The sequence below is a fragment of the Xenopus tropicalis genome, chromosome 7, assembly GCF_000004195.4.
Source record: "Xenopus tropicalis strain Nigerian chromosome 7, UCB_Xtro_10.0, whole genome shotgun sequence".
Lineage (NCBI taxonomy): Eukaryota > Metazoa > Chordata > Amphibia > Anura > Pipidae > Xenopus > Xenopus tropicalis.
Window position 1 is genome coordinate 73,594,999 of NC_030683.2, and position 22,453 is coordinate 73,617,451.

The following is a 22,453-nucleotide window of genomic DNA, read 5'->3' on the forward strand; positions in this document are numbered from 1 at the left end:
TTAGAAAATGGGGGGCGCTAAGAATAAGAAGCGGAAGAATAAGCCAAAGTCGAAGAACAGTATGTGGGGTTTTCAAAAAACATCAAATAGAAAATTGTTGATTCAAAATTTCATTTAAAAACGATGGCTGAACTGAATGGCAAATAATGTAGGATAGTGATATAAACTTGAATCCTTTTATTTTTGGAAAATGATACTATGTTTAAATCCATTGTATTTAAATTGAATGTAGATGCCACAGCTCACCTTCAACCATGTCCCTCTTGTAATCACTATCATTGTCACTGTCTGTGGGTCGGTAGTAGATGTAAAATCCCTGGATGGGCGTATTGTTGTTGTTTTCAGGGATGTACTAAGAAAGCAAAAACAGAATTAAATATTAAACTCTATAATGGCTTACACTTTATCAAAATATGAATTTAGAGAGTAATACTTAAAAAAACTTACCCATGTTCTATTCATTCCTATAGGATTTTAAGAAGCATATTTATCATTTGGTGAGTTCTAACTTTCACCTATTGATAAATACACTTCTGAAAATCCCATAGAAATGAATAGAACATGGGTAAGTTTTTATGTACTTTATCTATTAAGCTCTAAATTCACATTTTGATAAATCTGCCCCATAATCTTCCAAAACCAAATAAAAATAAAACTGAAAACTTCCAAGAGTAATAATATCTTTAATATATTCAATATCTATATGTTCAGTGATAATAAGTATGAATGATAAAGGTTATTATGAATATGCATGACAATATATATAGTACACATAATTATAAAATGTCCTTTTAAGTGGTTAATGGAATAACCCTGCAGTCAGTGTAAAAGACACATAAGGGGCGAATATTTTTAACAAACAGCAAAATGGTTCAGTGGGTAGCAATTGTGCCTAGCAGCACTGGGAGTCTGAATTCCGTTCTGACTTGGCCACTATATGTAAGGAGTTTGTATGTTCTCACCATGCTTGCATGGGTTTCTACTAGGTGTACCCTGGTTTACTCCACGCAGATAGATTAATTGGTTCCTGGTGTACAAGATCCTAGTGTGTGAATATTATGGGAATCTTATTTAAAAGTCTTGGTCTGCCCACATTTAGTAGCCCATAGCAACAGCCGGGCAGTAAAATGCTAATTGGTTGCTATGGGTTACTAGAAATTAGCAAGCTTAAGAACATTTATTACATTAAGGTGGCCATGCAAGCACCGATATTATGGAATGAACAAATACGATATTCATATTATATTAGGTGCAAGTATGGTGGGAGATGAGGTGACAGATAAAGCCTTGGATATTGGTCACCTTGTCGATCAGACAGGATGGAAAACTTTTATCAGGTGCTTTTGAAGGCACCAGAACATCTTTAAAATTTTAATACTGAATTGTCAAATAGGGATAGAATTCTTTTGTTTCTACCTGCATATCTGACGATTCAGCTCTGAATGTTAGTAAATAAAACAGTCTTTCCTGCGACTAATTTTCGTGGGAAACATCCTAATTTTAATGTGTAAGGCCCTCTGTAGCCCCTTATATTGTAAGCTCCACTTGAACAGGGACTGATGTGAATGATAAACCATGTCAACAAAGTGCTAACATGTTGGCATTATACAAAAAATAACAACTGTTTACAACAACTTAGACATATGTGAAAAAACTTACTGTCCATTTTAGCAAAATCTGTGTGTCCGTCACTGCCTCAGTCTGGTCAATACGAGGACCAACAATCAAGGGATTTGGCAGGCGGCTGCTATAACCAGCTACTTGATATGGTCGGGATACAGTGCTACGTCGGCTCTCTCCATAATTGTTTATTGCAATGACTCGAAATTTGTACAATCCACCTAAATCAGAACAACGGTGCTGTCAGAGGCATTCTGGGTTGCACTGGACTAAGCTAATCTGCAAGCATAATGTAAATACAGGTGCAACATTTTTTAAGGTTCTAGAATTCACAGCAACCAGTTCTTAGGCATATTTTACAAGTAGACTGAAAGTAAACATCAGACTCGTCTCAAGCTTTGTGTCTGATATTCAGCCTAAAATTCAGCCTTGTGCTTTTTAATGAACGTAGCCTCTACTGTTGGATTTCAAGTCAAAACTAAAATTAAGATCTATAAAATTAATAAATATGATTGTTCTCTTACTCACTGATGACCTACATTAATCTTTTTCTTGTGTGCAGGTATGGGATCCTTTATTGAAAACCCATTATCCAGAAAGCTCCAAATTATGGGTATGCCTAATTCCATAGACTCCATTATAAGTAAATAATTCTTATTTTTAAAAATGTTTTCCTTTTATCAGTAACTTGCGTTTGATTCCAATTAAAATATAATTAATGCTTATTGGAGGTAAAACTTTACTGGTTTTAATTTATGTTAATATGTTTGTTTTTAAAAATAAGATACGAAGATCCAAATTACAGAAAAATCCCTTTTACAGAAAACCCCAGGTTCTAAGCTTTCTGGATAACAGGTCCAATATCTTTATTACTAACAATTCTTTTATAATGAAAGTATTCTTTCCAAAAGCCAGGTTAGTAATTAAATGAAGTATGTGTATAATATGCACTTGTGTGGGTGAACAGAGAAGTTAACACCTGCTTAGTCCTACCCTTCTAAAAATCAAAGGAGACAATGCTTTTGATGCACTTTTTACCCATACTTGTATAAAGGTTATACCTGGCTCTAGGTTGGAAACTTCCACAGAAAGCTTGGAGGGGGGTATATTCTCAGATGCAGTATTCCAGTGTCCTCCTGTGCGCTTGTACTCTACTTTAAAAGAGGTAATAGGTGATCCTCCATTGGCCCTCGGAATCCAGGTGACATACACCGATGTCTCAGAAGCAGTAGAAATGGTAGGGCGGTCAGGAGCTTCAGGAACTTAAATGAATGAAAATGAGGATTGAGCACAATGACCTCACAAATGAATCTACATATGTGTCTAATATTATACAGATATCTTTACATAAAGCACAAACAGCTGCGTGATTAATATCCTCAAGTCATCAACAAATATGTTGATTAAGCAATGCTTATTGTTTCAGTTAGTATAACAGTTATGATTCTGCAAATATAAAATCATATTTGCTGCCTGAAAACAAGTCTCCTGGCTTGCCAGAAGCTTTTACATGGCATCCTTGTAAGTTTCTGGGCCCTGCTCTAAACTCTAAAACACTAGTAGTGTAGTATGTTGTACTGTGTCAAATATTGGTGGCTGGACACATGGTGGCATAGTAGAAGTGATTAACAGGTGCAGCGCCTTTATCTTGGGTTTTAATCCAGCCACTTGCACCCACAGGAATCATAAAAGGGTGTTGTTTTTGTATTTAAATCTTCAAAGAGACACTGTAGTCTGCATAAAAGGTGTTTACTATACCTTCAAACAATATCTGCTAATTTGTAAAGTGTAGTTTTGTATTTGCATGGGGTTTATAAATCATTATAATCATGTGACCGTTTCTATCTCTGTTTTATGGCAGAAATTTTGCCTATAAACTCACAACCAGAGCACTTGTCTAACAAGGCATAGAGCAACATAACTTGCCTTTTTTAAACTTTCTTCTTAACTACACTCTTTACTGGGAAAACCCTTGTCTAATTTGTCTAATGAGACGTGTTAAATACATAAATATATAAAATGTGATCCAAAAAAAACGTAACTGATTTATAAGAAAAGGAGACATTAATGTGAGGAAGCACAGCCATGCAGTGACTTCCTCCTATACTGACCATTTCAGTAGCTATGTGTGTCACTGCCCTAAGGCAGGAAGTTCTATAAGGGTTAAATTTATCTTAAACTGACTAACAAAATATCGTATGGGGTATGAAGTTGCTGCTGTTATATCTAGTGATTTATGAAATAAACCAAAAATGTTTGCTGAACCTTAAAGCAATACTTACATTATACCCCTTGGGAAAGATAGCAGAGGAATAGAGAGAGAACAAAAAGAAAAGGTTTAGTATGGGGATCATTTAAGTAGATGAATCAAGGTTTCATCCTGGCCCAGTGAATACTTGTGAAATGGTTTGAGCTACTGTGCTATTTGTTAAAAAATAAGCTTTTAGTTGGGTTAATTTAATAGCATGTTAATGTTACTTGAAGGAAGTCAGTGTTTCAATACTTTTTAGTACAGGCACACTAAAGAGAAGCAAGCCAAGTAAGAAACAGACAAGCAGCATAAGATGTATGTTATATCCAGTATATGTTTTAAAAGAAAGACTGCAATTTCAGTTACAAACATCTGTGTAGCACACTACAGCTCAGTTAATGTAGGAGGCTCTGATTAAAGAGTATTTGAAATTAGTTCCTAGGTCGTGGTTTGTGAATTTGATGTGACTTCTTGGTGAATTTGTTTTGAGCGGTCTGTGTAAAACTGTGCCAATGAGAAAAGAACCAAGCCTTACCTCCACTGTGTCGAGATGGGTCCATGGGTACCAAGCCAAAATTAGAGTTGGACACCCCATGAATAACAGTCTGTTTGTTGTCCCCAATAGGAGGGAATGGGGCTTGCGTGTTTTTTGAAGATGAACTTCTTTCTGTTTAACAGAATAGGGTGAAAAAATTAACATACTACTGCAGTACTAGGCCTATTCATACTTGAACTACCATTTCTTTAAAGCAAAGTACCCATTACATACGTATAGAAGTTTATATGTAATCTGATGGGTATAAAAGTCCAATTTAATAATAATAAAGTGCTTCTTAAGTACAATACCACCAAGCAAAAACAGATAAATGTTAAATTAAGTGGGCATTACAGATAATCCCTTAGATAAACAATGACACCATTTATAGGCAAAAATATAGGGACTTGCTCCCCCACCATCCCTAGATATCTCTGCATATTAGATATCATCTAATTACACTTCCCTAGGGGAAAGAGGAAAGGTCACATTTGAACTCAAAGAAAAACTGAACTCTGAAAGAAATTTCACCCTGTAGGAAAAAATAATCTTCTTAAATTATAAAATAATAAAGGTTGCATTTTCATTTAGTTAAAGTGAGAGAATGTTTGTTCAAGGAGGCCTATTCAATTACAAGGTGTTTTTGTCTTGGGAATAAAATTGTTAAATGAATGTTACAAATGTCATTCTGAAAACTAGTTCTACAAAAATAACACTTTGTAAGCAGTTATTGCACAGTGCTGTAAGGCCATCCCAGCAGGGCTGTTATCAGCAAGTTTGGGGCCCCGCACAAGTTATTTATATGGGGCCCCCCATGAAAACAAACACACAGTACCAAAATAGTGGTCACACCTCTTGTGTGCGCAATATAAACAACTGATGTTACTCTACAATAAGTTCATATACAGAATTCCATTGAATAATGTGTTAATAATTCAGCCCCTGCTTTGTGCTCTCATTTCTTGATATGGAAGTTACGTACATTTTTGAATAAGTTATGTAAACTGTGTAACTTTAGGGGCCCAATGATCTTGCTGTGGAGCCCAATAGCCAGTTAGTAGTAGTAGTTAATAAAAAGAGTAAAAACATTAATGTGCTAATAAGTCAGTATTTTAATTGGGGGGTCAGTGGAGTTTATGCATAAGTCCTAGGCAAGTTACAGTGGCTTGCAAAAGTATTCGGCCCCCTTGAACTTTTCCACATTTTGTCACATTACAGCCACAAACATGAATCAATTTTATTGAAATTCCACGTGAAAGACCAATACAAAGTGGTGTACACGTGAGAAGTGGAACGAAAATCATACATGATTCCAAACATTTTTTTATAAATAAATAACTGCAAAGTGGGGTGTGCGTAATTATTCAGCCCCCTTTGGTCTGAGTGCAGTCAGTTGCCCATAGACATTGCCTGATGAGTGCTAATGACTAAATAGAGTGCACCTGTGTGTAATCTAATGTCAGTACAAATACAGCTGCTCTGTGACGGCCTCAGAGGTTGTCTAAGGGAATATTGGGAGCAACAACACCATGAAGTCCAAAGAACACACCACACAGGTCAGGGATAAAGTTATTGAGAATTTTAAAGCAGGCTTAGGCTACAAAAAGATTTCCAAAGCCTTGAACATCCCACGAAGCACTGTTCAAGCGATCATTCAGAAATGGAAGGAGTATGGCACAACTGTAAACCTACCAAGACAAGGCCGTCCACCTAAACTCACAGGCCGAACAAGGAGAGCGCTGATTAGAAATGCAGCCAAGAGGCCCATGGTGACTCTGGACGAGCTGCAGAGATCTACAGCTCAAGTGGGGGTATCTGTCCATAGGACAACTATTAAGTCGTGCACTGCACAAAGTTGGCCTTTATGGAAGAGTGGCAAGAAGAAAGCCATTGTTAACAGAAAACCGAAAGTCCCGTTTGCAGTTTGCCACAAGCCATGTGGGGGACACAGCAAACATGTGGAAGAAGGTGCTCTGGTCAGATGAGACCAAAATGGAACTTTTTGGCCAAAATGAAAAACGCTATGTGTGGCGGAAAACTAACACTGCACATCACTCTGAACACACCATCCCCACTGTCAAATATGGTGGTGGCAGCATCATGCTCTGGGGGTGCTTCTCTTCAGCAGGGACAGGGAAGCTGGTCAGAGTTGATGGGAAGATGGATGGAGCCAAATACAGGGCAATCTTGGAAGAAAACCTCTTGGAGTCTGCAAAAGACTTGAGACTGGGGCGGAGGTTCACCTTCCAGCAGGACAATGACCCTAAACATAAAGCCAGGGCAACAATGGAATGGTTTAAAACAAAACATATGCATGTGTTAGAATGGCCCAAAGTCCAGATCTAAATCCAATCAAGAATCTGTGGCAAGATATGAAAACTGCTGTTCAAAAACGCTGTCCATCTAATCTGACTGAGCTGGAGCTGTTTTGCAAAGAAGAATGGGCAAGGATTTCAGTCTCTAGATGTGCAAAGCTGGTAGAGACATACCCTAAAAGACTGGCAGCTGTAATTGCAGCAAAAGGTGCTTCTACAAAGTATTGACTCAGGGGGCTGAATAATTACGCACACCCCACTTTGCAGTTATTTATTTGTAAAAAATGTTTGGAATCATGTATGATTTTCGTTCCACTTCTCACGTGTACACCACTTTGTATTGGTCTTTCACGTGGAATTCCAATAAAATGGATTCATGTTTGTGGCTGTAATGTGACAAAATGTGGAAAAGTTCAAGGGGGCTGAATACTTTTGCAAGCCACTGTACATAGCTTTCTAAGCAGTTGTTGAGTAACTTACAGTGGTGTGAAAAACTATTTGCCCCCTTCCTGATTTCTTATTCTTTTGCATGTTTGTCACACAAAATGTTTCTGATCATCAAACACATTTAACTATTAGTCAAAGATAACACAAGTAAACACAAAATGCAGTTTTTAAATGAGGGTTTTTATTATTTAGGGAGAAAAAAAATCCAAACCTACATGGCCCTGTGTGAAAAAGTAATTGCCCCCTAAACCTAATAACTGGTTGGGCCACCCTTAGCAGCAATAACTGCAATCAAGCGTTTGCGATAACTTGCAACGAGTCCTTTACAGTGCTCTGGAGGAATTTTGGCCCACTCATCTTTGCAGAATTGTTGTAATTCAGCTTTATTCGAGGGTTTTCTAGCATGAACCGCCTTTTTAAGGTCATGCCACAACATCTCAATAGGATTCAGGTCAGGACTTTGACTAGGCCACTCCAAAGTCTTCATTTTGTTTTTCTTCAGCCATTCAGAGGTGGATTTGCTGGTGTGTTTTGGGTCATTGTCCTGCTGCAGCACCCAAGATCGCTTCAGCTTGAGTTGACGAACAGATGGCCGGACATTCTCCTTCAGGATTTTTTGGTAGACAGTAGAATTCATGGTTCCATCTATCACAGCAAGCCTTCCAGGTCCTGAAGCAGCAAAACAACCCCAGACCATCACACTACCACCACCATATTTTACTGTTGGTATGATGTTCTTTTTCTGAAATGCTGTGTTACTTTTACGCCAGATGTAACGGGACACGCACCTTCCAAAAAGTTCAACTTTTGTCTCGTCGGTCCACAAGGTATTTTCCCAAAAGTCTTGGCAATCATTGAGATGTTTTTTAGCAAAATTGAGACGAGCCATAATGTTCTTTTTGCTTAAAAGTGGTTTGCGCCTTGGAAATCTGCCATGCAGGCCGTTTTTGCCCAGTCTCTTTCTTATGGTGGAGTCGTGAACACTGACCTTAATTGAGGCAAGTGAGGCCTGCAGTTCTTTAGATGTTGTCCTGGGGTCTTTTGTGGCCTCTCGGATGAGTTGTCTCTGCGCTCTTGGGGTAATTTTGGTCGGCCGGCCACTCCTGGGAAGGTTTACCACTGTTCCATGTTTTTGCCATTTGTGGATAATGGCTCTCACTGTGGTTTGCTGGAGTCCCAAAGCTTTAGAAATGGCTTTATAACCTTTACCAGACTGATAGATCTCAATTACTTTTGTTCTCATTTGTTCCTGAATTTCTTTGGATCTTGGCATGATGTCTAGCTTTTGAGGTGCTTTTGGTCTACTTCTCTGTGTCAGGTAGCTCCTATTTAAGTGATTTCTTGATTGAAACAGGTGTGGCAGTAATTAGGCCTGGGGGTGACTACAGAAATTGATATTGAAATTGAAAATTGAAATTGATAAACCACAGTTAAGTTATTTTTTAACAAGGGGGCAATTACTTTTTCACATAGGGCCATGTAGATTTGGAGTTTTTTTTCTCCCTTAATAACGTGAACCTTCATTTAAAAACTGCATTTTGTGTTCAATTATGTTATCTTTGACTAATAGTTAACGGTTTTTGATGAGCAGAAACATTTAAGTGTGACAAACATGCAAAAGAATAAGAAATCAGAAAGGGGGCAAATAGTTTTTCACACCACTGTACGTAAGAATGAAGATTTCATGGGGCCTGGTACAGTTGTACCCCATCTACCCCCCTGATGGCAGGCCTGCATCCCAGCAACCTCCCTGCCTAATGATTACAGGAGTAGTGATTTGGCCACTAATATTTCCAAGCATTGCCTCAGTAGAGGCAAGGAATATGGCAGTTCCTGGAAATGCAAAGACATAGAAATGCAATGGTTGTGTATGTAACTACACAATGTAATGAATACATACCTTCTTGTCTAATGGAAATGTATTATTGCAATTGAAAATGTAAGCCTTTTTTTTCAAATCCCCTAAAATTACGCTAAACAGCCTTGCTCCCTGCATGCAGATGTTTGGTTCTCTATTACAAGCAGCTGAACTGCAGCTCTTTTAGTTACTCCCTTTCCTTAGCTTGATGCTTTCTCTTTCTGAGCACCCCTTCTTTATCCGACTATGAAGACCTCAAAGAGGTGCCTACTGGGAATTCTCACTTCCTCTGCTCCAATTAAAATCAATCAGCCATGCGCAGTAGACACCTCATAACAATTTCAGAGAGGGGTGATCAGAAAACAAAATGGGGTGGATCTTCACGACAAGGAAGAAACTAAAAGAGCTGTAGTTGAACTGGCTGTAATAGAGAAACCAAATATATACGTGTGCAGGGAGTAATATAATTCTGGGGTCTCTACAGAGTAATTATTGGGGGAAATAAAAGGTTTACTTATTCTTTAATAAACAGAAAGGCAACATTATTATTATTAACATTTATTTATAAAGCGCCAACATATTCTGCAGCACTGTACAATAAGACATCAATTCAACAAACTTCCTGAGCACTAAGAGCTCACCTTTACTGGTTCTGAAGGTAAGCATTGCTGGCTGGCCTTCCCCGGCTGCATTTCTTGCCACCATAAGAACTTCATAGAGGCTAGAAGATTCCAGTTCAGTGAGCGGGAACTCATTTTCACTAGCTGGAACTCGGATAGAGTTCCAATTACCAACCATGTTTCCATCATCATCTAGCTAAAAATAAAATACATGTTTATTTGGATAAATATATATATATATATATATATAATGATCAGTGAATCACTCTTTCTTTCATGCATTCCTGTTCTGTGTTCCAGAAAAACTTACCTTGCGATAACGCACAAAGTATGCATTAATGGGAAGCCCACCGTCTTTTCCGGATCTCCACATCAAGTTATACATGTCTGGCTTAGTGGTCTGTGGTGGGCTGAGAATAATAGGGGCTTCAGGCAATGATGCCCCGCTATAAGGCTTTTCTGTAACTCGAGATTCCGGTTCATGTTCATTTAGCTGTGAGTGACTCGGAGCCCTGGTTTCCGAGTCATAGTCTCCCTCATCACTCTGAGTCAGGTCTAGTGGAGTGATGTCTTCAGGTTTGGTGCTCATTTCATAAGGAACTGTGGGATTAAGACAACAAAAATTAGAGACTGCATTTGTTTTATTATACCCATGGTACAAGTTCAATGGCTCTTGTGTAACTTGTATAACAGTATTTGAATTTTAGCTTATTCAAGAAGCAAATATAGTTTTATAACTATATAATATAGGGAGCATTTACAAAAGCAAATAAACCAGGGCCTTGCTTTCTTTTTTAAAAAGCAACTGTTTATGCAAACAGATAGAATTATTTTGCTGTCAAAAACCTAACCTCTCTGATCGCACCATTTAGGCACACTTTGAGTAAAATCCAGCTCTGACACAGCACCTCAAATAATTAATATGAGTACAGAAAGCTCTGCTATCCAAATATCTGGCACCAAGTCAAGAAGCTAAGCATTCCTTTATGCCACAAAAGCAAATACAAGTATTAAGTTACAAAATTGAATGTATTGTGATTACTTTTATTTTATATTCATTTTATATTAACGGGTGGGTGTATATAAACAAGTATCTTTTAGTTACCAAAAAGACACATGTGATTTACAAAAGCAAACTAGTGGTAATCTAACCTTTTCCCATAAATACTTGAAAGCCCAGTTAACATGATCAACAAACAGAATGGCTGTTTTAAAAAAAAAAAAAAAAAAAAAACTTTGTGAAAGCAGCTTCAGAGAGCGGAGAATTAAACTTTTCCATGAGGGAAGGAGCTAAAAGCTACAATTGTGCGACCTGCATGCTAGAAATAAAGTGGCTATATAAAGCCTCTAGTTGTTCACACTCATTTTAGGCCTGTAAAAACATGTCTTAAAATAGAACAAAGGTATAACGGGGTCTAGAATATATTTCTTTCTAATGAAGATATGAAGAATATTGAAATAACCAATATTGGAATAGGCCAGTAAAGATGCATACATACACCCTAACATGCATATTTTAGAATTTTACAAAAACCTTGTTATATAGGATCTGTTTATGTTTTATCTATTTTAGAGCTTCCAACAATACCACCATTTTTAAATTTTCTCTTTGTAGTTTGGAAATATTAAGTGGCGGATTTCTTGTATTTTACTATTGCACCCATCCCCCAGATTTAGTTAGGTACTATGAACTTATTTGGCAATTTTAGCTTTTTTAGGCTGCCACCGTTTTTCAGTAAAGCTACTGGGGACACAGCGAAGTAAAAGGTACCATAAATGGGATGGCTCTTTAGCGGAAACAACTTTCTATATATTCTCATAACCAAATACAATTCTCTACATAAAGCTGAAGCTATGATGGTTGTCTGCTCCATCCATCATTCTGAATTTTCAAAAATAAATATAAATGTATTTTTTACACAGACATTCCTGATAGGAATGGAAGTCTGTATTTGTGTTTTTTTTTTTTTAACCAGCTCTCCACCTTCTTAGGCTCACAGTGTCCTGCAACCACTTGAACTTTTGGAAAGTGATGGATTCTAGGACTTTTATCCTTTTGCATTCTACATAGTGCAAAGGTTCTCTGTAAAGCAGAGGAAGTGCTATAATCCATCACTTCACAATGGAACAAAGTGAGGGAGGGGTTGCATTTCATCCTAAGGGGGTGGACAAATGGTCCCTGCGAGTGGAGGCAGACTATCATGTGGAATCAGGCTTTTTCTGTGTAAAATAAAAATAAAAATACATAAATGATTTGCCAAAATGAATGGGCTCAAAACAAAATGGTGTTTTTTCCTATAAGAGGGAAAAAACAATAAGCTACATTTTTCAAGTTCCTAATTTTGAACTAGAAAGGTTTTTCATAAAAGCTTGTCTGAACAAAGGACTTAAGGTGGCGACACACATGGCGATCTGACGATCTTTCGTGCGACCATCGGTAAGTAATACTGTATCAGAAAATATAATCTGAGTAAAAACTTGTGGGAGTTATAACAAATTAACTTCTTGGTTATGGACTGAAGACTTTGCCACACTTTATGCCATGCTTTTCTATTCCTGCTCAGTGTTTAAGGAATACTTTTTTATTTTGTTAACAGCAGCTTAAAAGTCTAAGTATATGAAAATATGACTCCTATTTCTCTTGGTACCTACCAACTGTCAAGAAAGCATCTGCATGGGCTGAGCCAAATTCATTTGTTGCTTCACATGTATATTTCCCAGAATGCTGCACAGTAATAGCCCTGATGTACAAAGAGCTGGAACCAGCTTGGGACATGATTAAGTGTACAGGATCTTGATGCAGACCAAGGTTTCCAATCTTTGACATTAATGCCTTCCGGGGTTTGGAGCGCAGGACCTGAGAAGGGTGACTGCTGATAGGTCCATGGCTGTCATACCAGCGGATGGTTGGTGTGGGAATTCCAGTGGCATTGCAAGTCAAGGTAACCAAATCGCCATTTGCCACTCTGATGCTAGTGGGTGGTGACACGATTACTGGTTTGGACCAAGTTTCTGCAAATTACACAGGCTCTGTTAAATGCTGCTAGCGATCAAAGTAATAATAGCAATGGTATTCAAGCATTACACATCGACTACAGCAAGCGACTTGGCCAAAATGTATTAATCAGAAGAAAACACTACAGACTGGCTAAACACTGCAATGGTTTTGTTACTGTGGAGAGAAGAGCTGCAGCAACTGCTACAGTAAATATCCACCTTACCATGGAAGCCATCAGTCAGTGTATTTAAAGGACATGTAAACCCCACACACAAAAATGTAATCAGTGAACAGCCTCTTTGAAATCTTTTAATACCTGCCACACTGGTTGTCTAGAGGTTAATAGTAAGGCTGCAACATCCCCTTAATCACTTAGATTTCCTTCTCCTCCTCTAACCCACTCGCCCCCCTCCCTCAGGAATTAGCTTTGGCTGTTGGCTTGTGGGCATGCTCAGTTGTTCTAAGCTCAGATTACTTAGCTAATTGCATTTGCAAAGATCAATATAAAGAGAACTTTGTTAAGGACTTATGCTTTGTATCAACTAAAAGCTTTGTGGCTCCAGGCAAATGCACATATGGAAAACCACAGTTCCTTATGTACATATACATACACTTCTATAGCCACTAGCTGCTCTTACCAGATTTAACAGTAAGCCTTTGTGATACTTGTGCTGAACCAACTCCATTGTTTGCAAAACACTGATAAATCCCAGAATCCTCAGCGATAAGATTGGTGATACGTAGTTTGTTTCCAGATATTTGGTGATGGGCTGAAGGATGAATTTGAACAGCGTTGTGAAACCATGTTATATTTGGAGAAGGGTTACCGCGTGATTCGCAGCTAAATCTTACATTGCTGCCCATGATTAATGACTGATCCTCATTTTTTTGGGAAATTGAAGGTGGTTCTGAAAAGTAAGTATGCACAAAGATAGTAAGTAAACTTCCAAATTGTGTAAAAAGTTCAATTTTTGCCAAATACAAATAAAAGATATACAACTTATATAGCTATTACACTGTAATAGCACAAAAATGCAAGAGTTTTACTAGACCTTTCATTTTTTTACTCTCAGGTGAGATTAACTCTGCAAATGGATGTCAAGTGACAACTGGAAAATAAGAGCAATTTTAGTTTTTTTCTTTAAATGAAAATGAATGAGAATATAGCTTCATGAAATTGTCACTGTGTCATCTTGCTATGAGTTCTGGGCAAATATACACGAAACTGCCACTGCATTCATTTATATTTTATATATTTTCTGAGGGTCTATCTGTAATTTGTAGCAGACTTATGGCATTATGTAATAAAAGACACTAAGTTTGCCCAGGAGCAGTAACCCATAGCAACCAATCAGCAGGAAACATTTACTGGTCACCTGCAAACATCTAATTGGTTGCTATGGGTTACTGCTCCTGGGCAAACATGGTGTCTTTTATAACATATGCGGTTTAGAGGTTAAAGATCCAAATTACATGAAAGACCTGGGTACCAATCATTTTGGATAACAGGTCCAATACCTGCACATTTAGCTCTACGGGGCAGGGACCTCCTCCCCACTGTGTCTCATACCACATGGCACTTATATATATACTGTATATATTTACTGTATTTATTTATTATATCACTTGTCCTCCCTGTGTGTAATTTTGTATTCTGTAAGATTGTACAGCGCTGCGTACCCTTGTGGCACTTTATAAATAAAGTTATACATATATACATAGATTAAATTAAGTATATTACTTAAAATACAGAAACCAGATTCAAAATTCTGGCCTGATTGCTTTCTTATATTTGAACTTTAACTTTGTCTATGACAGGGTTACCACCAGTAAAGTGATTGCCATAAAATACTTTAAAATACTATATTTTTCTTTTTATTCCCTTTTTGATGTTCCATGAAAAAAATCATTTTCAAAAATACAGAGGCACAAAAGAAACCTACACAAACAAAAGGCTAAAATGACTGAATGTTGCAACCTTGTATGCCCCCCTATTTAAGATAAATACATTTAGGGTATATTTCCCTTCAAACCTTGAAATACAAGCAGTATGAAAGCTTGTTAGTAAAAACAGAACTCTGTGGAAGTATTCTTTGGTAAACCAGCAAGGGTACACTATAGGAAAGCAGTGGAGCTACAGAACCGCATAGTCAGTCGCTAAATCACATTTTCTTTAAAAGAAAGAATAAGGCTTCGCTGATTTATGTGAAACAATCAAACTGTATAGACTTGGCTGCTTTCCATATAACCAGATAATAAATCTTTGACTGATTACTAAGGAACAAAAAAGACCTAGCAAATTGAAGCCAAGAGACACATTTGCAAGGTGACTTAAAGCATCCAAAATGTAACTCACTTTCATGATAAATAGCTCCATACTCCTCAGGAATCTACATATCAACTAAATGTATAGGGAATGAGATGAAAGTATCATAAAACACAACTTTTGGTGGCTCCATTTTGCACAAGAAGCAAGATTATACTCTTCCCTGTTCATTTGCACTAAAATGGTTATCTTATTTGGAGACCAGCTTTCCATCAATATATTTGATAGACCATGACAGAAATAGAGTGATTGATGAAGCAAGGAAATAACATATATCAATAGCTTTAGGAACTGCCCCCTCAATAATGTTGGACTCAGTTCTAGCACATGTGCTGCCTACAGGTCTTTGCTTACTCAAAATAAATCACATATATGTGAAACTGTTATGCTGGCACAAGATCATGCCAGGAGGAATACACAGTTATATATTTTTTTATTTGTTTTGGCTGTCAAATATTCTCCTAATCAAGGCAAATAAAGTGGCTGCTAACTATAAATCTGAATAATTCAATGGAGACCAAATCTAAACACAGTATGTAACCAATTTTGTACTTTAAGCACTTAGTGCAGATAAAGTAATTTAGTCAAATTAGTCTACTTATGCTACTAATTGTACCACTTATAATTATAAGATTATTTTTTCCTGCATGCCCTTGCACATCCTCATACTCTTTCCATCTAATGCACAATATTATTTTTTCTAGTACATTTACTCCTGTCACTAGGCTTCCACAGCAAAACCAAAAACAGGAATACCCCTAAAACTATATTTCTAGCTGCCATTCTTAATTACTTAATTTCCTTTTCATGACACAAATTAATAGAGTTATAAAAACAGATGCAATTTTATGTAGTCAGCTATAACAGTAAATGAGGGCCTATCACTGGAATACGTAAACTAGGAATACCTTGGAGCACACAGTTCCGCAAAAGCTAGAGAGGGGCTCTTGTTGCAATTTTATGCTCTTTATAGTACCTGACACTAGAGGGTGTTGTTTACTAAACTCTAAACACAAGATGCAGGGCTAGGCAAAGGGCAGTACCCTGTTAGGAAACATTTTAGTGTAGGATATGCTGTAAAAAAAAAACAAAACAAAAAAAAAAACTTGGCAAAACTAATGAAAGAGAAGTACAGACTGGGCTATCTAAACTGAAGATTCTTTAAATTCAGGTTTCAACAAATTGAACTTAAACTTTATACTATGCTACAATAAAGGATTTTCTTCCTTTTGGGAAAAGGGAATTGTCATGATAATTGCCCAACAAAAAATGATATTACAGTGTTGATATATTAATAAAACAAAATATAAGAACCAATTATAAAGTCAAGAAATGACAAGATAGCCTGGCATGTTTTGTGCCTCTTTACTCATAGGCTGTGATTCCTATTACTAAGTGCCCATTTGACACAAAACGCATTAGGCTAGCTTGCCATATCTTAATAAAGTTGATTCCTATTTTATTAATTTACTTTGGAGGCTCCAAACAACTCTTCAATTTGTAATTGGGAATGGTCATATTTTCATAGTTTTGCGGCTTTTCTTTCTACAAAAGTCTAAAATCCCTTCTCACAAGTGACCCACAAAAAATAATAGCAATGAAACCTTTAGCTTTCAAACATCCTTTATACAAAAAAGGATAGCTAATTAAATATGAGTTTTTTCAGTTTATCCCTAAACAAACTGCTGAAAAAAAATATGGTCCTGTTACAACTATAAAACATCAGAAAGCATTAAAAGTAACAACTTTCCATATGAAACAACATTTAACTATGCACACTGTTTGGTTTGTAATCAAGTTTATAAAGCCATTTCACATACATATACCAATAACAGAAAAGGAGAGTAATACTAAAGATATATTGGTAAATCTCACCTAAAACAGTGAGTGTGTAATTAACACGTTGGAATACTCCAGATCCATTATCAAAAACGCAGGAGTAGTTGCCAGCATCTGATCGTTGAACCTGCTCTATCACCAGGTGAGTATGCAACAGTTTTCTTCTTCCATAAGCCTCAGCCTCTTTCCCACCTTTGTACCAATATACTTGCGAATGGTTTGGCACTCCTCCAACCACACATTCAAGAGTTAAAGGGTCATGAATCTGTACCAAAACAGTCTGTGCAATAACAGGGTGTAGAATGTGAGAGTCAACTTGAGGCGAACCTGCAGAGAAAGAATAAGACACTTGTTTGTATATATCTGAACATCTCAAACTCATTTGCAAAGGAGTCACAGCAGCTGAGCAATAGAGGCTAGAGATTGCATATGTTTCTCTGAGGTATTTTACACACAGCTTTTGATTGTGAATCATATTGATTTGAAGGGAATAGTGTAGAAACAACAATTCAGCTATTCACAACTGACAAATACAGAGTTTATTTAAAAAAAGTTCTGCAGCTATGTTAATAGCCTTTATACAAATCTAGATTTTTATGGAATTTCTCTACATTTCATGTAGGAGGGGGAGTTCCCAAAGAACAATATGCACATTGCTGTCTGATGTCTAATTATGATGAATGTTTCTATGGGGCACATTTATTAATCCACGAACGTCCGAAAAGCGTCTGAATGCGTTTTTTTCATAATGATCGGTATTTCGCGTTTTTTTTCGTAAATTGTCGCAACTTTTTCGTAGCGTTACGACTTGCGCAAATTGTCGCAACTTTTTCGTAGCCGTCGCGCTGAGTACGAAAGTTTCGGATTCATTGACGCTTCAGTATCGTGACTTTCCTTGGGCCAGGTTGGAGCTGCAGAGTGCCATTGAGTCCTATGGGAGGCTTCCAAAATCATGCAAAGTCTGAAAGTTTTGCCCGCCGTTTATGAGCGCTCAATACGAAAAAGTCGCGACAATATACGAGCAAATCGTAACGGCTACGAAAAAGTTGCGACAATTCGCGCAAGTCGTGCCGGCTACGAAAAAGTTGCGACAGTTTACGAAAAAGTCGTAACGGCGACGAAAAAAAACGCAAAAAATGCGAAAAAGTCGCAAAATGTTCGTTTCCAATCCGAATTTTTCCCATTCGGATTCGTGGATTAGTAAATGTGCCCCTAAGTGTTCCTTTCTCTTTAACATATTAAATAAATACTCCTTATCAAGCATTGGTGAAGGTATGGCTTTTAAATTCAACTTGTGACAGTCACAGCTTAAAAAACTATTTTTTTTTAAAGTAGACTTGGGTGTAGGGCCTTCACCTTCCTGCCTGCTAGAAGAGCTGTGTGTAAGGCCCTTGAATTTGATTAGGTTGCTTACCTCTGATCTAGGTTAGTTCCTTCTGACAAGCCATTACTCTTGTGGTGAACGGTTCTAAAGTTTAATATGAAATTTAAATAGGATTCATTCAGTCAATGAAATCCAGATTTTAAAAAGGATCGATGTGTCAAACTAAGAAAAATCATTTGCACAGTGTGGTTCAATTATTTTCCCTGGAAAGGGGTAAAAAGGGTGAGGAGACGCATAGTTCTTTCCAGAAGGGAAGTCTGCCATAAAACATTTTTTCTCCCCGTATTGCTAATGACTTGTCATAAGCATTTCCTGCCTCTGTGGTAACCAGTGCCTGATGTCAAATCTTTTTTTAGCACATACATGTGTAAAATTGTAGCCATTCATTTCCTAACAAACTTCATTTATACAAATAATCTTAGTTTATAATTTAAAATCTATATAGGAGCCAAAATCCACATAAAATTACCGATGATAACAGATAGCTACATCTGGTCAAATGGAGGGAATGATTCAGCGCACATTTCTTTATCAAAAATTCAAGAAGCAGTTACAGCAACAAATCTTGTCATTTAGGTACTGCCACTACAGGTATGAATGCTCACTGCACTACAATATAAATATATGCCCTTTCCAAAGAAAACATCAAATAAGGCTACACCAGGTGACTTAGCTAGCTAAGGTGTGCCCTGTAAAGAAGTCAACATGCATGCTACACTAAAATTTGCAAAAGATAGGGTACAAGTACTCACGGTTAACGGACAGCTTGACAGTGCTGGGATTAGGCTTGAGTTCATGAGTAACTGGGTTGTAGGCTGCACATCTATAGGTCCCTCGATCCTCCAATGACACATTGAGAATATGCAAATTTCCAGAAGGAAGAATCAAGTACTTGTCTACTTCAACAAAATCAAAAATGGCAACATCATTTAGCCAACATGGTATGTTTAATCTTTCCTTATTGCTGGGATAATAAAAAGCAAATACACTTCTACATTGACTGTTCCAATACTAAGGAGTATATTTATCATGCTGTGTAAAAAATGAAGTAAAACATTACCGTTTATGTTGCCCATACCAGCCAATCAGATGCTTTGCTTTGGTTTTCTAACTGTTGAAATCTAATTTCTGATTGGTTGCCCTGGGCAACATCACCAGTAATGCTTCACTCCACTTTTTACACTGCATAATAAATATACGCTTTAATGTATAATATATGTCTAATATGTATATTTTTTAAAATGATTTCACATAATATATGTACACAAAAACTTACATAAGTTTGAGACTTAATTCTTGCTGGCACAACATGATTATTTTACTGAAATAGAACAATCTTTTGGGAAAAAATAGAAACTGCTTTGCTTCTTCTCGGCAACAATGGACTATTAATTTAATAATATGTTATTGACTCAGTGAATCAAAAGGTGGAGCTAACTTTTTTTGGAAAATAACATAAAAAAATGTGTTGAAGATATCTGGTATGGAATTTGTTTTAAAAATTACATATCACATTTGAATCTGGTTGGTCAAGAACAGCTTAGTTTCCTAACAGTTACAGGAGCAGTAAAATTATATTTTTATCACTGGTCTGTCATATTTTAATATCCCCTTTATAAAATGTTTCAATTTTTATTTTGAAAGCCTCAGTTTGTGAACACAGTGTCACAAGCAATTTGCCAACGAACATAACAAATATATATGTAAATCAATAACAACATTTTTTTTCTGAAAGTATTCACATATGATTAAAACCTATAAAAAATTAAAATTAAAATTTTTGCTAATGTTGCCTATGTTTTGGCTCAATAAAAATTGTTTGTTATGTATTCCAAACTAGAAATCTTTCTGCTTGTACAAGGAAACTAAGTCCCTAAATTCCAAGGGTTAAGGATTTAATACACAGCTTGCATGGATATGCTTGTTATCTTTTTAAGGATCTTTAGATGGATGAGCTCCGCCACTGGCACATAAATGTTTCCACGCCTGACATATCATTGGATAATGCTCAGCTGCCACATCACAACTAATATTCAGCACAAGTTTTGTTGTGCAAATTTCCAATACAAAGAATAACTTAAGTTATACAGGGGAATATAGATTCAAAATATATATTGTGCCAAGAATTATTTAGCATTTTTTTTTTTTTAAATGTCACTGTCTAACATTTATGCAGTAAATGTATACTTTATAACATTTACAAAGTAATCTGCCACTGCTAGTAACAGATTTTCTAACAGTACAGCAATCCAGCAAACATACTCGATGGATGCAGCTAAAAGCTTCTCTTGGTATAGAGCTTCGAAAAAGCATCAAGTTTACAACCCAGACAATCATTCCCACCCTCAGAGTGCTGTGCTGAGTTTCTATATTTGACTTTATTAGCCAATATAGTAATAATCTGACACATACCGGAGGATTCTTTTAGCCACTTTCCTCTCACTTTGTACCGAACATGAGCTTTAGGGTTACTCTCTGGTATTTTACATCCAATAAATTCACTGCTTCCTTCTTCTGCTGTCACACTGTGCCCTATTGTGGTTTCAAAGTCATTCAGATCTGTAAACCAATTCTTTCTTGTTAATATAATGTACTTGCAAAACACATTTCATACAGTCCATTAATGACCATAATATAAAAGTCAACAAATATTAAGCGTCATTGAATACCTCATAAAAAAAATTCCAAAAGTGTATAACTAGATTTAGAATACATCGCAACTGCTTTAATTAAACAGGGGAAAAAATAACTATTTCCCTTCATTGTGAGGGAACAGCCACTGTAGTGAGAAAATGATTGGCTCTGAGAAAGAAACTGCAGAATAAATTATTTAATTGAGGAACCTCAAAAAAAATCTGTTTTCATCTACTCAGCTTCAGCATAATGAAATTAAAACTCCCATAGAAATGAATAGAACATCCCCTAGCAGCATTATGTGGAATATGAAGCCATCTGGAAGAATAGGTTTTACAAGCAGGCAGGAAATACTATTTCAGGCACTTCTATTTACACATGACCCTGACAGAGCAAGAGAGAGGGCAGCCCTGTGTGCTTTTTGTTCCAGTGGAACTGACCTATAAAGGTGATATGATATTTAAAATTGAAAACAGGGCTGAATAAATATTTAGCATTATAATTTGATATTCAACATTCCCATAATATGGTAAAAGCAATGTAAACATAGAGTTAGGTAACTGTCATGACAACAGGTCCTTAAGAAGAAAGGTTGATATGAGCAAGGTTAGTTGATACTTACATGCCACAGATACTGTTGCAGGCCTGCTGAGAATGGCTCCTACAGAGGTGCTGGCAATGCACTGATACTGTCCAATGTGAGCAGTGCCAAGGGATGGGATGGTAAGATGCCCTGACTGAATATCCACACCTTGGGATGAAATTCGTTCCAACAATTCACCATTAAATAGCCATGATATATGAGCCCAGGGTGGCTCTGCAGTACATAGAAGTGTAACAGGGCCTCCAAGCTTCTGGACAGTGGAGAGTGGCTCAGATGTAAAGTGAGGAGTCACATCTAAATATAGAAAAAACAGGAGACCTATTAGATGTGAAAATAAGTATTAGATGTATTTATTTCTCCTTAACAGCCATAAACAATCTCCAAGCATGGTATATTCCTTTTATGGGTTTGTTGCTTCCATACAACTTGCTGTGGCAAAACACAGACTTACATCAATAACAGTCCTGGTAAAGGGTTGATATGGGAAACCGATTTAGCAGCTTACTGACATATGTGAAGGACCAAAACTCACTGACCATTATCTGACCAGGGATTTGCCAGATATCGGCTTTGAAAACTACATTGGTTCTTTTATCCATTTAAATAAATACATATATACACAACATCCTAAACATGGATATCTACTAAATGTCTTTACATGTTAAGGAATATATGTACAGAAGTGTAACAATTATTAATTACATAGATTGCTTAAAAAATGTAAAAAGAAGCAGAATACATGGTTCAATAGTGAAATACCTGAATTAGCAGATGTGGAAACAACCAACACTAGGAAACAAAGCAGTGGATGCCAGGGCCGTGGGTCAGGATGCATAGCTCTGGCTTAGACCAGTATAGCACCTTTGTATCCAGGGGAAAAGCACACAGCAGAGACACTCTGAAATACAAGAGAGAAGAAATGTTAAGACATTATTGCTTCCAGTATCCTAAACACAAAATACAAGGTATGGGATCAGTTATCTGGAAATCCAGAAACCCAGGAAGTCCCGAATTACAGGAAG

At 36.9% G+C, this 22,453-nt stretch overlaps 1 protein-coding gene across 5 annotated transcripts in view; it reads right to left on the minus strand.

The window, feature by feature from the left end:
* cdon (cell adhesion associated, oncogene regulated) overlaps positions 1–22,453 on the minus strand; it is a 139,693-nt gene that overhangs the window by 14,674 nt on the left and 102,566 nt on the right. For 2 of the 5 annotated variants that reach the window (XM_031906161.1, XM_031906160.1), the window contains 13 exons: positions 22,191–22,329; positions 21,450–21,725; positions 20,606–20,752; positions 18,946–19,092; positions 16,846–17,136; positions 13,283–13,552; positions 12,299–12,658; positions 9,957–10,246; positions 9,668–9,842; positions 4,407–4,538; positions 2,682–2,882; positions 1,660–1,841; positions 247–352 (listed from right to left, as the gene is read on the minus strand). In XM_031906161.1, coding sequence (XP_031762021.1) covers positions 247–352; positions 1,660–1,841; positions 2,682–2,882; positions 4,407–4,538; positions 9,668–9,842; positions 9,957–10,246; positions 12,299–12,658; positions 13,283–13,552; positions 16,846–17,136; positions 18,946–19,092; positions 20,606–20,752; positions 21,450–21,725; positions 22,191–22,266 — 2,653 coding nt within the window. In that variant the 5' untranslated portion in view covers positions 22,267–22,329. The remainder of the gene's footprint in view (positions 1–246; positions 353–1,659; positions 1,842–2,681; positions 2,883–4,406; positions 4,539–9,667; positions 9,843–9,956; positions 10,247–12,298; positions 12,659–13,282; positions 13,553–16,845; positions 17,137–18,945; positions 19,093–20,605; positions 20,753–21,449; positions 21,726–22,190; positions 22,330–22,453) is intronic. The other 3 variants (XM_031906162.1, XM_031906163.1, XM_031906164.1) reach the window with 3 other exon arrangements.